General features: G+C 46.0%; 1 protein-coding gene across 4 annotated transcripts in view; it reads right to left on the bottom strand.

Annotated features, from left to right (window-relative positions):
* Positions 1-12248, bottom strand: part of FUBP3 (far upstream element binding protein 3) — a 47773-nt gene extending 35525 nt beyond the window's left edge. For 2 of the 4 annotated variants that reach the window (XM_018055983.1, XM_018055985.1), the window contains exons 1-2: positions 12135-12248; positions 500-605 (exon numbers count right to left, since the gene is read on the bottom strand). In XM_018055983.1, the coding sequence (XP_017911472.1) occupies positions 500-605; positions 12135-12218 (190 nt within the window). In that variant the 5' untranslated portion in view covers positions 12219-12248. Of the gene's footprint in view, positions 1-499; positions 606-6655; positions 6765-10393; positions 11245-12134 lie in introns of those variants that run through there. The other 2 variants (XM_018055987.1, XM_018055984.1) reach the window with 2 other exon arrangements.

Raw genomic sequence — 14659 nt, 5'->3', positions numbered from 1 at the left:
AATGGATGCTGCTAGCTGCCTGTTATAAATGGGAATGGTGAAGAAGAAGAAAAAAACAAACCCAGCAGAGACTGAAGGAAGGTCATGACCCCTCCTTCCTTTCTTTAAGGTCAGCATGTAGTCACAGCTTCTTCAGAGCCATACCCCAATCTCAGTTTCTCTTTGGAGAAAAGTGGAAACTTCAATTTCCACATATGCACTGGAATAACAGAGGGCTAAATCAAGCAAAACTCCAAGCAGTCAAATTACTTCCAAGCTGATGCTTTAAGACTGTCTTTTACCCTCTCGCCCAGCTGAAAAGATTTCCTGTATTATCAAGGCAAATAAGAACTCAAACACTGCAGAACTGCTGAGGAAAATCATCTTAAATATTTCCCCTCAACCATTCTTCTTTAGAGTGACGCTGGAGAAAGCTGTTAAGGGAATGGCTGACACAGATTTCAACTGAACCGGCAGGGTTACTACCACCTGAAAGGCAAAGGCATTCACAGCAACTTACCTCCATCATCCAAGGGCCGCTTCTGTACTCCATAGCCATACACTGAGGGGTCCACTAGAGGTGTGGAATTATTCAAGTGAGGAATTGAATCAATTTTAGCAGCAATCTACAGAGAGAACCAGATTTAAATACTCAGTAACAAATCATGGCTCCACCAAGGCAGGAAGACAAGAGTCTTCTTTAAAGGGCTGTCACCCCATTTCTCTACCCGAAGGAGATTAATTAAAGCAATGCTACAGGACAAGGACTTTGCACTCCTGAATTTTCTTTTAGTCTTAGTAATGATGTGTCTTTTGAAAGGATACTTCCAAAAACTTGTCTTCCACAAGCAAATTTTTAAGTCATCACTTAAAATACAGCTAAAACACGTTTTAAGGAAAAAAGCAGGCCAAAAATATGAAGAACTTTGTTCAAAATATTTTAACACAGGGTTTCCTTAAGGAACAAATTCCCCAGCAATATTTAAAAGGCCATGAATTTGTTCAAATCTGACAGCTCTTTCGAAATGTTTGTCATCTTAAAACTTCAACCCCTATAAACTGATGATGAAATACATGGAAACATAATACACGCTGCTCTTCACTGGAAGTCCCAACAGCAGGCGGATGACCGTCTGTCCAGGCTAGTTTGGAAGGATTCTTGCACTGGAGAAATCAAGATAACCTGTGAGTGCTACTTTAACTTTTAATGTTTACCTGTCAGTTAAAGAACAGAACACAGCTATTAAATTTCCGCCAGAAACAGATGCTGTGGAGAGCTTCCTACACTTGTCTACTAGGAATTAGGGATTAAATGTGACGCTCACATAAATTAACTCTGATTCAATCAAAGGAATGTTTACAACTGCTCTTGATGTTAGTCCCTCAGTTAAGCCTAACAAGCCAGGGTGGATTAAAGGACGGCCAGCACAGATGTCCCAGAGCAGAGCCTTTCAGAGGTAGCTTTCCTGAGGTTGTCCCAATGTGCCCAGAAGTCTGACAGCTTCCGGAACCAACATAAAGTACTTTAGACAAATAAATGACCAAAGACAGTCACGATACTGAAAACCTAAGGCAGAACTTAATGTTAGGTATCCTGGATCAGGTCTTATCCTTTCATTTACTAGTTCTGCGATGTTGGGCAAGTACCTTTCCTCTCTGCCTAAGATCTTCCGGGTATAATACCATCTGCTTCGTAGTTTCTGGAAAGATAACAACATACTCTGAACACAAATGAGCTTTGCACATGAGAAAGCACTTCACAAATACCAGGGCTGTAAGACAAGGCAACTCAACCAACAAGAGCTGAGGGCCTACTATGTCCCAGGCTCAGTGGTGAAGAAGAGTCAGGGGGGAGTCACAGGTAATCAGCTAATCAGTAAGCTGATCATTTCAGCTGCTGATATACACAATACTAACTAAAAAGCAAGGACACACAAAGCCCTTAGGAGGGGCCACTTTAAATGGGGTGACCAGGGAAGGCAGCTGTCATCTGAGACCTACACGAGGAGGAAGAGCATTACAGGCAGAGGAAATAGCTTGTTCCAAGACCCTGAGGCTAGAGCAAGCTTGGCAGGTATGTGCCTGAGAGAGAGGTCGATGTCACTAGAATAGAAGGAACCAGATGTACTCCAAGAGGTGGGCAATGGCCAGTTCATGTAGGGCTTTAGAGGTCATTGGAAGGGGCCTGAATTATATGTATATAGAGAGAATTTATTAATTAATGTTGCACCCCCTTGGGTTGCAAGATCTTAGTTCCCTGACTAGGGATTGAACCTGTGCCCCAAGGAGCGGAAGCGTGCAGTCCTAACCACTGGACTATCAGAAAAATTTGGGCCTTGGGTTTTATATGAAGGGTGATGGGAAGCAACTACAAGGCTTAGTAAAAGAAGTAACTTGCTGATTCATGATTTTAAAAGATTCCCTTGGACAAGGAAGATAGATTCTAAGGGGACAAAAGTAGCAAGACCATTTAGGAATTACTCTAGGCCAGAAGTCAGCAAGCCGTAGCTGGTGAACTACCTGTCTCAGTAAATAGTTTCATTAGAACACAGCCACACCCATTTCACACAGATCATATGCCGTGCAGAGCATATACATGTATATAATTTAATATCTGGACTTAAAAAACAAGGGTTTGCCCTGTTGAGGCTACAGATGACAGTAGCCTGGATAGGTGCTTGTTTTAAAATATTATTTTAAGTTAAACACACAAAGTTAAGAGAGACTGCTGATAGAAACCTCATCTCCTATATTCTAACTTCAAGGCAAGTGGCCATTTGTTCTAAAACCAAATACTATATAAATCTTGCCTAACAGCATTTTACCACCAACTTGCAATCTTGCTCTCTATATTTGTTTTGGATAAGCTAGTGGAAAGTTGGCTACTTACTTGAGATGCAAAAATTATCTTTAAGTACTCAGCTGGGAAAGCAAGTGATTAAAAGGTGAGGATACTGCAGTATTTTATGCCCCCATGGAGACCCTTTCATTTGCCACAATGAACTGAGCAGGTAAATGGCTGATGCAGGGCTTTCCAAGATTACTGGTTTAAAGACAGACCAACATATTGGCAAGAGACAGTGAGGAGGACCCCGAAACACAGGGGAAAGGGGTGTGATTATCAGCGGAGTCCCCCAAGAGCATGTGTGCCGAATCACCCTCAAAGACAGGATAAGCTCTGCATATCTGGCACACTCTCTATCCTTTTTAAAATGTGGACCATTTTTTAAAGGCTTTTCTGAGTTTCTTCCAATATTGCTTCTGTTTCATGTTTTGGTTTTTTGGCCGTGAGGCAAGGGATCTTAGTTCCTCAGCCAGGGATCGAACTGGTAACCCTGGCATTAGAAGGCAAAATCTAAACCACTCCAGCACCAGGAAGTCCCTCTTTACCCTCTTCTATTGATGCCTCTTGGCTTCGAGTTTCTTCCTTCCTTCCAAAGTAGCCAAGATGTTATTCCTGAGTCCTTGGCCTTCCTTACAATTTATATACTATGTTTCATATATTGCCAGAATGTCACTTTCTCCCAAAGCTGAGATAGTAAATCATTACATTACAGTAGCTTTTCTGCTCCTACCTTTGATTAAATCAACAAGCATCCTAAAACATGACTGAGGATTTCAGATTTGTTTTTAAATCATGTTTGCTTTAGGCAGCTATAAATTTGGGAAATTTTTGCTAAGAGAAAAATAGTACAAGATAATGGTTAAGAGTTGCAGCCCTGAAGTCAATAACTGCACTTGAACCCTGGCTAAACAAATGTTAGAAGTATTTTAACATTATAATACACAATTATATCATAATTTACATTGATATTACATTGTATATTATACTTTGTAATTTTTATAATGTATTTTTCAATGATTTTTGTAATCTTTCTTCATAGCAATAAAGAAACAATGTATTTCTTTATTCAAACAAATGCAACCTTGTTCTAAGAAATGATTTTGCTGCTGCTAAGTCACTTCAGTCGTGTCAGACTCTGCGACCCCATAGACGGCAGCCCACCAGGCTCCTCTGTCCCTGGGATTCTCCAGGCAAGAACACTGGAGTGGGTTGCCATTTCCTTCTCCAATGCAGGAAAGTGAAAAGTGAAAGGGAAGTTGCTCAGTCGTGTCCGACTCTTAGCGACCCCATGGACGGCAGCCCACCAGGCTCCTCTGTCCCTGGGATTCTCCAGGCAAGAACACTGGAGTGGGTTGCCATTTCCTTCTCCAATGCAGGAAAGTGAAAAGTGAAAGGGAAGTTGCTCAGTCGTGTCCGACTCTTAGCGACCCCATGGACTGCAGCCCACCAGGCTCCCCTGTCCCTTTTAAATGCCTTCTAAAATAATAAGAGTTAAAGTGTTATCAATGCTTACTATGTCTAGGCACTCTAAGAGCAGTTTAAAGATGCTATCTTATTTATCTCTCATGATGATTCTTTAGGAGGTTAGCAGTACTATTTCCATTTTAAGACAAGGAAAAGTGAAGCTTAAAGGAAGCTGAGTGACCTGCCCAGAGTCACACATCTTATACGTGGCAGAAACAGTAATGAGGCACAGGCTTGCCTGACTCCAGAGTCCACGATGCTAGTCTGGCACTGGGCTGACTATCCCTCTTTCTTCCACCTAATGCTTTCTTAACCAGAGTCACTCCCGGAGGACTTAAAGCCTAATGAGTTCCAGTACACAGAACTCCAGCAATTCGTCATGCCTGTAACTGACCATCCTGAACAGCAGCTGCTTAAGGGAAGCAAGGTACATCTTCAGTTAATATGACGTAGGCCAGGAAAGAGCCACAGAAGCCAGGATGTTCCAAGAAGAACAAGGCCATGCCAATGCTTATCTGAAAGCATGACCTTGAGGGGACGCTGGTCCTGATTTTCTGCTACTGGATTCACTTTCCCCCTTCTGGAGGGAAGGCGGCAAGAGTGGGTTACCTCACTATCCGTGCTGTTTTAAGCACGGTAATAGAGGAAATATTTATAAATCAATGCCATGACATTTAACCTCCACTGCCAGCAGCTAGCGGAAATGTGGAGAAGGGAAGGGGAGCACTGGACCAGCAGTCAGTCATGAGCCCGGCTCTTCTAGCTGGCCCTTCCAGTGTATGACCTTGGGCAAGACCTTCAGTGGTCTTGCTCCCTGAAAAATGCAGGGATGAACAAAACCACTGTTTTCCAAGGAGCACAAGGCAGTTTGGGGAGGTGCATGGATGAAGGTTCAAAAACATTTTAAGTAAATCTAAAGTTTACAATGATTTTAAAATATGAAGTAAAAAGAATATTGAAGGTTCACTTAAAGGTGGTACACAATTCACTTACATTAGGGACCAGGGCAATTAATCAATCACATCTTTAAGTTCTGTCATCAGAGTAGCTCACCCTATAAATCCAAACAGGAAGCTGTGTCTCTTTTCACAGCTTCACATTCAGCGAAACTTTATACTCAATGGAAACAGGCAAGGCCATCTGAGCGGCAGCAAGCTGTCCACACGCTGTGTCCGGGCTACTCAAGAGGCACTGTTGATTCTCAGGAGGCCAGCAAGCAGAGGCAACAGCGCACACCACCACTTGGAGAGGAAGAACCCAACTTGTGTCCCTGGAACCTCTGCTCTAAAGTTGCCCCGAGTGGCCCTGCCCTGGAGAATTCACCCCTGACGAATTCACAGGCTGGACAGAAAGTCTCTGCTCTCCACAGCTGGAAGAAGCAGTATGTGGCCAGGGCAGTGGAACCCAGTGGCTAAGAGTGAGCAAGTCCCAGAGAGCAGGGTCCAGAGCCGTGGATAGAGTCAAGTCCACTACCTAGGTTACTATGAAGACAGACTATCAAGCTTGTTGTGTACTAAGTGTCTGATGGTGCCCTCATTTAATCCTCACAGTGACCTCAGAAAGTAGCTACTAGTCTCAATTCTGTGGGGTTTGGAGCCAGTCTGCTGGAACTGTATCCAAGGGGATACCAAGATAACAATGTAAGGCACCCGGAACAATGCTGGGCACACCGTAAGGAATGAGAAGTCCTTGCTATTTTAATCCTTTACTGAATTAATATGGAAAAGTACGTAGGCAAGTTGTTAACTTCAATTTTCATATACAAAAATGCCTGTGCAACCAGCATCCTGATCAGGAAACAGCACATGACCGGTGCCCTCGAAGCTGGCCTCAAACTCCTTTCAGTCGCTACCCACCTCTACCTCCCAAGCTACTCCATAAATATATACATGCATCTACATGGTGGTTTTATATGTCTGTGTGTATCCATATAAACCACCATCCACGATCTCCATTTTACAGATGAGAAAAATTGAGGCGTAGATGTTAGATAACTTGGCCAAAGTCACTAACCTAGTAATTTTCAGAACCAGAATCGGAACTCATATAGAATGAATCCAGTCATCTTAATAATCACTTCACTACACGTCACCACCTCCTGTGTATTCTGCAACCATCAAATGAGAGAACCTGTATCAAAGTCCTTGCCTGGCACGCACCACAACACAAGCTCACTGAATGGGAGCTACTGCTGTTGTCATTAGAGGTGGGGCCCTGTCTGATCCTGTCCTATTAACTGGCATTAACCAAAACAATCGAATATGGTATCAGCTCTTCTCGGTAGCTTTTCCTGACAACTACAGGCCACCCACATTTGGTGAGAATTAAACACTCTATTATCTGTTTGCAAAGCACTGTGTAAACTACCTTTAAGTGGTGCGATCTCATGGAGGAAGTTATTGATTATACTCTCCTCACTGTAGGGAGCTCTCTGAGGCATGGACCTCTCTCAATCATCCTGGTACTCCAAGGACAAAGGTTCCTTGACTGGGAGCTCCAGGGGTTAGCTTTAGAGAATTCATAAACCTCCTGAAATAACAGACAGAACTATTTAAATATTTCTGAGACGTAGTTCAAAGTTTTCGGAAGTCTTGTAAAGTTCCACGCTCCAAAAAAAGTTAAAGAACCTCACTAACACACAGCAAAATGTTTGGCACATAGAAAGTACTCGGTAAATGTTTGCTAAATTTAATATAGGCAAAATGCTACGATGACTAGCTGAGGCTCTAAGCCAAAATACTCTTCCAGCTAGGAGACCCCCTCAAAGGCCCTAAAGATGACACGGCCATTACTTTTCTCCCCTAGTGTTAGTTGCTCAGTCATGTCTGATTCTTCGGGACCCCATGGACTGTAGCCCACTAGGCTTCTCTGTTCAAGAATTCTCCAGGCAAGAATACTGGAGTGGGTAGCCATTCCTTTCTCCAGGGGATCTTCCCAACCCAGAGACCAAACTTGGGTATCCTGCTTTGTAGATGGATTCTTTACCTTCTGAGTTACCAGGGAAGCCCTCTGTTATGTTCCATCTAATTGCACTAGCATCCTTTCAATGCTTTGTTTGAAGACCCTGCTGCAGAATTCTCATTGAAATTGAAAACTACAAAACTACCACTACAAAGGAACCAAGTCTCTCTTAGAACGCAGAAGACAGGGTCCAAGAACTATCACATATATTAATTATTTGCATGCTTCTGAGAAAACTTACTATTTGGCTTATTATTTTCAAATATAAAATGGGAATTATAGCTCTTATCTTGACTATTTCACTTGGTTGTTGTGAGGAGCTAATCCCGGTAAGATAAAACCAGTGGTAAGCTTGTCTTATTAATCATTACTGGTGCCCCTGCACCCAGCAAGGGGTCCTGGGCTGAGCAGATCCTCAAATAGCGGCAGGCAACCTGAATTACATCACCATTTCCATGAACACTACTCGGTCTTGCAAGTGATTTGCTATCATCTGACATTAGGATAAAAATGCAGTTCATGCTTCCAAAAGTATTGGCGATTCTTTCCCAAGTATCCTTGTAACTGAACTCTACACACAAAACATTTTTAAGAGGTGATTCTTAACAGAGTGAAAGAACTGCACAGAAAAGCTAGGGAGAGGGGAAGCTTGAATAGACACCCAACACAACACATTCGAAAGGAAAAGAATCAAAATAATACCGTCAAAATTTTCTTCAGATCTAGCTAGACAGAAGCTCTGAATGTTTGTGAGCTTGAAGGGGTCATTGAGATTATCTAGCTTAATGTTTCCTAAGGTCTGATCCACAGGAGATGATCTGGTTTCATGAAAAGAGGGTAAAAAGTGATAGATCTTGGGCATGTTTACAATGCATATCCCAAACCCTAGTATGACTTTATGTATAGAAGCAAACTTAGGGTTCTGAGAAATGGCAACTCACTCCAGTATTCTAGCCTGGAAAACTCCATGGACAGAGGAACCTGGCAGCCCAGAGGGTTGCAAAGAGTTAGTCAAGACTGAGCGTAACAACACAACAAGGGCTCCGAGAAGTCCTGAAGTAAAGAAGCCAATTCACCTTTATTTAACCCTGTATCCCCAAACCTCTCTGGCCATGAGCCCTTTCCATGGAAGACCTATGAACAGCTTGTAGATCAAATGCTGGGAAAGGCAAAGCTGGCCCCAGGTCATGTAGCTATTTGCAGGAGACTCAGATGTCCTAACTCTCCACCCAGTGTTCTCTCCATTAGAAATTTCAAGTAACAGTATGGACTTACAATTTGGACAAAGATGAGGGGGAAAAGCTGCCGATTAGGCAATCCAATGGGCAGCATAAAATGAGGTGGTGGGAACCCAGGCAACCCAGAGAGTCAACATCACATGCAAAGGGGCAGCTGCTACTGAGCTCCTGCTACTCAGCTCCAGCTCACTGCAGAACATGGGAGCAGTGTGGCCAGGGCTGAGCTGGAAATTTCCATTTTCGCATGGAATTGTTCTGGTTATCAAGTGGTGGACCCCTGCGGTCAAACAGTACAGGCCTGCAGGACCACTCTGAGCCTTCTCTAGTCCACAGGCCACCAGTTTGAAATCTCTGGTCTAGGCAAATTTGAATTTGGGACATGTAACAGAAACATTAGTTTGATGATACACATGGGCTGTCAGATTTTACGAGAAAGATAAAGAAGCCTCAGCTGAAAATGAGAATGGTGTTAAGAGGCATCCAGTGGAATGCATTATTTACTCTTTTCCACACCAAAGATGAAGTCTGGTGACCCAAAGGGACTCAGTCGCATCATGAAAACCCTTACCCAGGAACTTGCTCCCTGTAGGGTCCTCTACTGGGTCCCACCAAAGTAAAATACCGAGCAGCCCACAGATGTCCTGCAGATGCTGCTTTTCTTCAAGTGTCTGAGAAAGTTCAAAAGAATGCACACACCAGAATTAGCCCCTTGTGAGATGATGACTTGAGCTCCTCAACCAGCGGGCATGCCTGAGATGGTCTCAGTGGATGCACAGCGACTGAGCATTCAGTACCCATGACTCTGCCGTGAAGCACACACATCACACATGAGGTGAGCAAAGGCATCCCTCCTCAAGGGGTGTGCAGCAGGAAATGAACACAGCCCTTTAAATGATGGACACACAGTCTGTTAAAGGACACGTGGTGTGTCTCCACAGCACAGGGGCCAAACCATCGACTGCTCAGGCTCAAAGTGTGACCTGGCGGCACTGGAAAGCAAGTCCGGGCAGACTGTGGGACTTCTGAGGCCCCGTGCCGCCCACCAGCTCCCGAAAAATGTGCTGGTGAAGAACAGGTCCTAGGTCTTAACACCGGTCAAAATGTTACTTTCCACAGACTCTCCACTGGCTTGGTCACAATCATTTGGAAGCAGAAGCACCCAGCAGTTTTAGATCTTCCCCAGTGGGACTGAATTAGAACACCTTTCTACATGTGTGTGTACTTTCCTACAAGATGGCTATGTGAGCCCTTTGGCCAAACACTATTAACTCACCGGACTTCATGATGCTGCAGAGATTTTTAATTTTATATGACATCTTCAGAGATTCCCTTCAGATATAGGAATGCCAGGCTCAGGGCGAACTAACAGCAACAACTGGCTCCCTTTGTTGGAAAGCGTCCAAAGGATATGAAAAGAGGCTTCAAGAGGCTAGGAGGGAAGCTTAGTGGATTAGGTGCTGAACTCCACATACCAGACTGAAGAGAAACCACAGGTTCAAATCCCAGCAGGGTCAACTCAGACTCTACTGTGATATTCTGGATAAACTGAGCATCAGACAGCTCAGTGCTCCCTGACTAACTTATGAGGGCCTTACCAACAGACCCTGGTGTTTACAAGGGTACCTGAGAGAAGGGGAAGCTTTGCAATCATTTAAAGAAATACACGGTCTTTTATCTCCAATTACTGGGTGGGGGGGGTTGGGGGGGTGGGGCGGTGGCGGGGGAGATCACACCTCTGTAACATGCTGTGTATACAATGGCAAAGTAGAAACACCACCATCAGATGCCCAAAGAGTATGAGGCCCTTTGAGGTAAGCTTTACTATAAGCACACAATATTTTAGATTTCTAACATCCCATTCGTGCCCAGTGCAAATCTATAAATAAACCTAAAATCAGCCACAAACCTGTGTTTTCTTTAGTTTTTAAGGCCATCAGTCCTTGGAGATAGTATCGACCTCCAGCTGTTAACATTCAGAAGTGATACACTTACAGCACTGTCTCCATTGGGCTTATAACTGCTCCAGTCAATGGTGCATTTCAGAGCTGGGAACAGTTCCAGTGAAGTTTCCTCTGCTAGTAGTAAACACCACTGCTTCAACAATCCACATTAGGTCAGCATATAAACAGAGGGTCTCCCTCCCTCTTGAGCAGGTTGTCCAAGAATACGAGTTCAACCACTGGCTCAAGAGAAGCAGAAAGTCTTCTCAAAGGTTCAAAATTCATTTATGTTCAACTATAGGCCTTCTGCAAACTGAGGATCTGAGCTCTTTAGGGTAGTGACTATACTTCTTCCTGGATACAGAGGCCGACAAGGTGATTGTCACACATCAGCACAGAGTGAAAAGCCATTACCTATTAGTAGCCAGTGAGAAACAAGGTTCAGGACCCTGTACTGTAGAGGAGAGCAGTGTAACACGCCGGCAAGCAGAGTGGTGGAAGGGGAGCTGGATGGCACTGTTCATCCATTACGGCCACTGGCTGCTCTGAAGTCTAAGATGGACACTCACTAGCATACTGCTTGGTGCCTAGGCAGTAAGTAACAAGTCATCAGACAAAATTTTAGGCTGAACCACAGGTTTGGAAACTTCTGGGATCCAGTGTAATGTCTACAGGAGCATCAGTATTAAAATGAAAAGTCAGTATCTGGGAAACAGGTAGGGTTCCCTTCCCTGGAATACTGGAAAGAGGTGTAAAGACCATATCTTCAAGCGACCGAGTTGAGACTTTCTTCTAATACAATGGGTCCTGTAGCCTTCTGTTAGGAATCAAGCAGTAATTAGTTATAGCCCAACTTTTAAAGAATCCGTTAGTATGCCTACAATTAATAGGAAAAGGTGAGTATGAGACACTCAGCAAAGAAGTTTAAGTGTTAGAGCTAACTTATCGCTAAGTTTCACACACAATACAGGTTCTGTTCTAAGCATCATACCAGAAACCAAAGAGTATTTCTGGCAGGTCCCATATTCATTCTCCAGGGAAGCTTGCAATCTCTTAAAAATCAGTTTATTTAACTCTGACAAAATGCACGACATTGTCAGATGGTCAAATTTCACTGCTGGAATAACTCCATTATCACATGCTCCCTGAAAGAGGAAAAACTACGGCCCATAAGGAATGTCTATGTCTTATGGACCATCCACATCTACTTAACAACTTCCCTCTCCCAGAGCACACTCAAAAGTAAACTACCCTCTAATTCCTAGTCTGAACAGGCTGTTTCCCCACTTTTAAGAAGCTACTGGGCCTGAGACAGGCCCCTTCTGCCTAGACTCGGGTTCACTCCGTGAGCTCCCCAGTTCCCTACCCCTGTAAACCTCAGAATCCCAGGCTGGCTGCCCTGCGGGTCCAGCCCCCGCCCCGGCGCGAGGGCGCAACAGGGCCCAGGCGTCCTGGATCAACCCTTTCCCAGCAGCTGCAAGAACCTAGGAGACCCGCCCGAGAGTCTGGGCCTTGGTCCTCCCACTGGCGCCTCATCCCATGGCTCCTCCCGGCTGCAGGCGCCCCAAGAAACTGCCGAAGCTCCCAGCTGGGGCGTCAGCCCAGGTTTACGTCCCGCCCCCAGGCCAGACCCCCTCCTCCTCCCCATCAGGCCCGACCGGCCCCGCCTCGGGCTCCTGTGCTCCCGCCGGCCGGCCGCGCGCGTACCTGCCGGACCCGGTGCAGAGCGTCCACGAAGCCCTCAGCCTTCATCCCCACCGGAGCGCTCTGCCCCTGCACCAGCTCCGCCATTACCGCCCCCGCCGCCGCCCGCCGCCGCCGCCCGCCGCCGCCGCCCGCCGCCGCCGCCGCCGCCGCCGCAGCCGCCGCCACCGCCGCTCGGCTACCCTGTCCGGCCTCCCGCTCCACTTGGGGACCCGTAGCCGGAAAGGGAAAGTCGCCCCGCTTCCGGCGGAAGGGAAGCCGGGACGCTCGCCGACGCGAGAGGAGCCGCGTCTGCGGGGCTGGGTCGGGGCACGTGACCGCGGTCCAGCCGGAAGTGGAGGGGCTGGCCCTGTCGTCTGGTCTTGAGGGCACCGGTCGCTCCCTGGCCATTTCCAGACGCGACTTCATCTAGGGCCGTCGACGATGTCGTGACAGACTTTTTGAGGCGTGTGTCTGTGGTCCGAGATGCCCGGCTGTCGGCTGTTTGGAAACCCAGAGAGGAGTGACGTGGCTTTCCCTAGACGGCACCCTGGCTGTCCCTCTCAGAAAGTGACCATCGATTAGGAATATTGGGACTAAGCGGTTTGAAATGGCACCGTGAGGACCCAGAGGGTGGCTGGAGGGCAAGCAACAGCACCAGAAAAATGTCAGTGCCCCACGTTTGCAGAATCCTGGGCCCGAGTTCTTGCAGCCTCATCAGTTTGCAGTAGGATGAGCTAATGCCACACCTGGCGTTGCTTAGCGACACGGCTCTGAAAGGACGCTTCTGTGGAAGCCAGCGGTTGTGTCTTCTGGCACATTCCTTCACGAACTCGGGCTCAGGGGAAACGGAATACCACCGGACCATCGTTGCTTCACTGCTTGCTGAGTCAAAACAGTGTTGCCAGAGGGCTTCTTGGAAGGCTTAAGTAACTAGATAACGGATATTTCAAAGCGAGGGACGGAATCTTAATACTGAGACACCTTGAGCTTTTGAGGTGCATTTTTACAGATGAGCAAACGCCCTGCCCCTGCAAAGAAACAAGATTTAGGGGCTTAACACGCATCTTGTCAGTGGTCGCGGTGGTGGTGGTGGTGGTGGTGGTTTAGTCACTAAGTCGTGTCCGAGCCTTGTGACTCCATGAACTGTAGCCTGCCAGGCTCCTCTGTCCATTGGATTCTCCAGGCAAGAAACTGGAGTGGTAACTTTTTCGTTTCTCCAGCAGATCTTCCCAACCCAGGAATCCAACCAGGGTCTCCTGCATTGGAGGTGGATTCTTTACCAACTGAGCCATCAGGGAAGCCCCAAGAATACCGCACTGGGTAGTTATTCCCTTCTCCAGGGGCTCTTCCTGACCCAAGAATCGAACCTGAGTCTCCCACCTTTCAGGCAGATTCTTTACCATCTGAGCCACCAGGGGAGTCCCATCGTGTCAGTGGCAGGTCCAAATTGGGGTGCCCCTTTTTGGCTTAACCCTCGTGATTAATATTTCCAAGCCCTATAGTGCTAAGGAATTGAATTTTAATGGAGAGTCATGTTGTCAACCATTGTATGCGCTATCTGAAGTTATGAAGGAAGATGAGTGCTAAGAAAGGGAAAATAAAGATAAAATCTAGTGTGACTTCTCTGGAGCCTTTTTGTTAGACTAATAGGAGACTGTAGGTTTTGCAAAGTAGTAAGAGCCATAACCGGAGAAGGCAATGGCACCCCACTCCAGTACTCTTGCCTGGAAAATCCCATGGATGGAGGAGCGTGGTGGGCTGCAGTCCATGAGGTCGCTAAGAGTCGGACAAGACTGAGCGACTTCTCTTTCAATTTTCATTTTCATGCACTGGAGAAGAAAATGGCAACCCACTTCAGTGTTCTTGCCTGGAGAATCCCAGGGATGGGGGAGCCTGGTGGGCTGCCATCTATGGGGTCGCACAGAGTCTGACACGACTGAAGCAACTTAGCAGCAAGAGCCATAACTGGCCAATAATCCAAGAGCAATTCTTCCTTTGTTAGTGACTTCACTATTCCACTGTGAGTCCCTTTAGAGCAGAGACTGAGTCTTATCTTTCCCTGTATCCCTAGGTACTTAGAAACTTATTTTGAATTGAATAAAACCAAGTTGGATTAATTGCTAGGTTATGGTGTGTAGTGTTAGTTGTTCAGTCATGTCCAATCCTTTGCGACCCCATGAACTGGAGGCAGTCAGGCTCCTCTGTCCATGGGCTTCTCCAGGCAAGAGTACTGGAGTGGGTGGCCATTTCCTTCTCCTCAGGTTATGGTAAAATAAAAGAATTGGGCAAGATTGCAATATTGGAGATGATCACTTTTGGCCGAAATGTTGGAAATCACATAGCTGGCTGTGTTGCTGCTGTGTACATGCTGTTATGAGGCAGGCCAACACATCTATTTGTGGTCCAGGCTGGGTTTGCTAGTGTTTTAACTTTCTTATTCTTGCAAAAATCAAGGATATGGCATCAACCTTCCCAAATGAGAATGGCTCTGCTGACCCAGTATCAGTGATACTTGTGTTTTGAATATTTTAAAAAATTCCGAGATG

This window comes from Capra hircus, chromosome 11 (genome assembly GCF_001704415.2).
Source record: "Capra hircus breed San Clemente chromosome 11, ASM170441v1, whole genome shotgun sequence".
Taxonomy (NCBI): domain Eukaryota; kingdom Metazoa; phylum Chordata; class Mammalia; order Artiodactyla; family Bovidae; genus Capra; species Capra hircus.
This window is presented reverse-complemented; position numbering and strand designations above follow the sequence as displayed.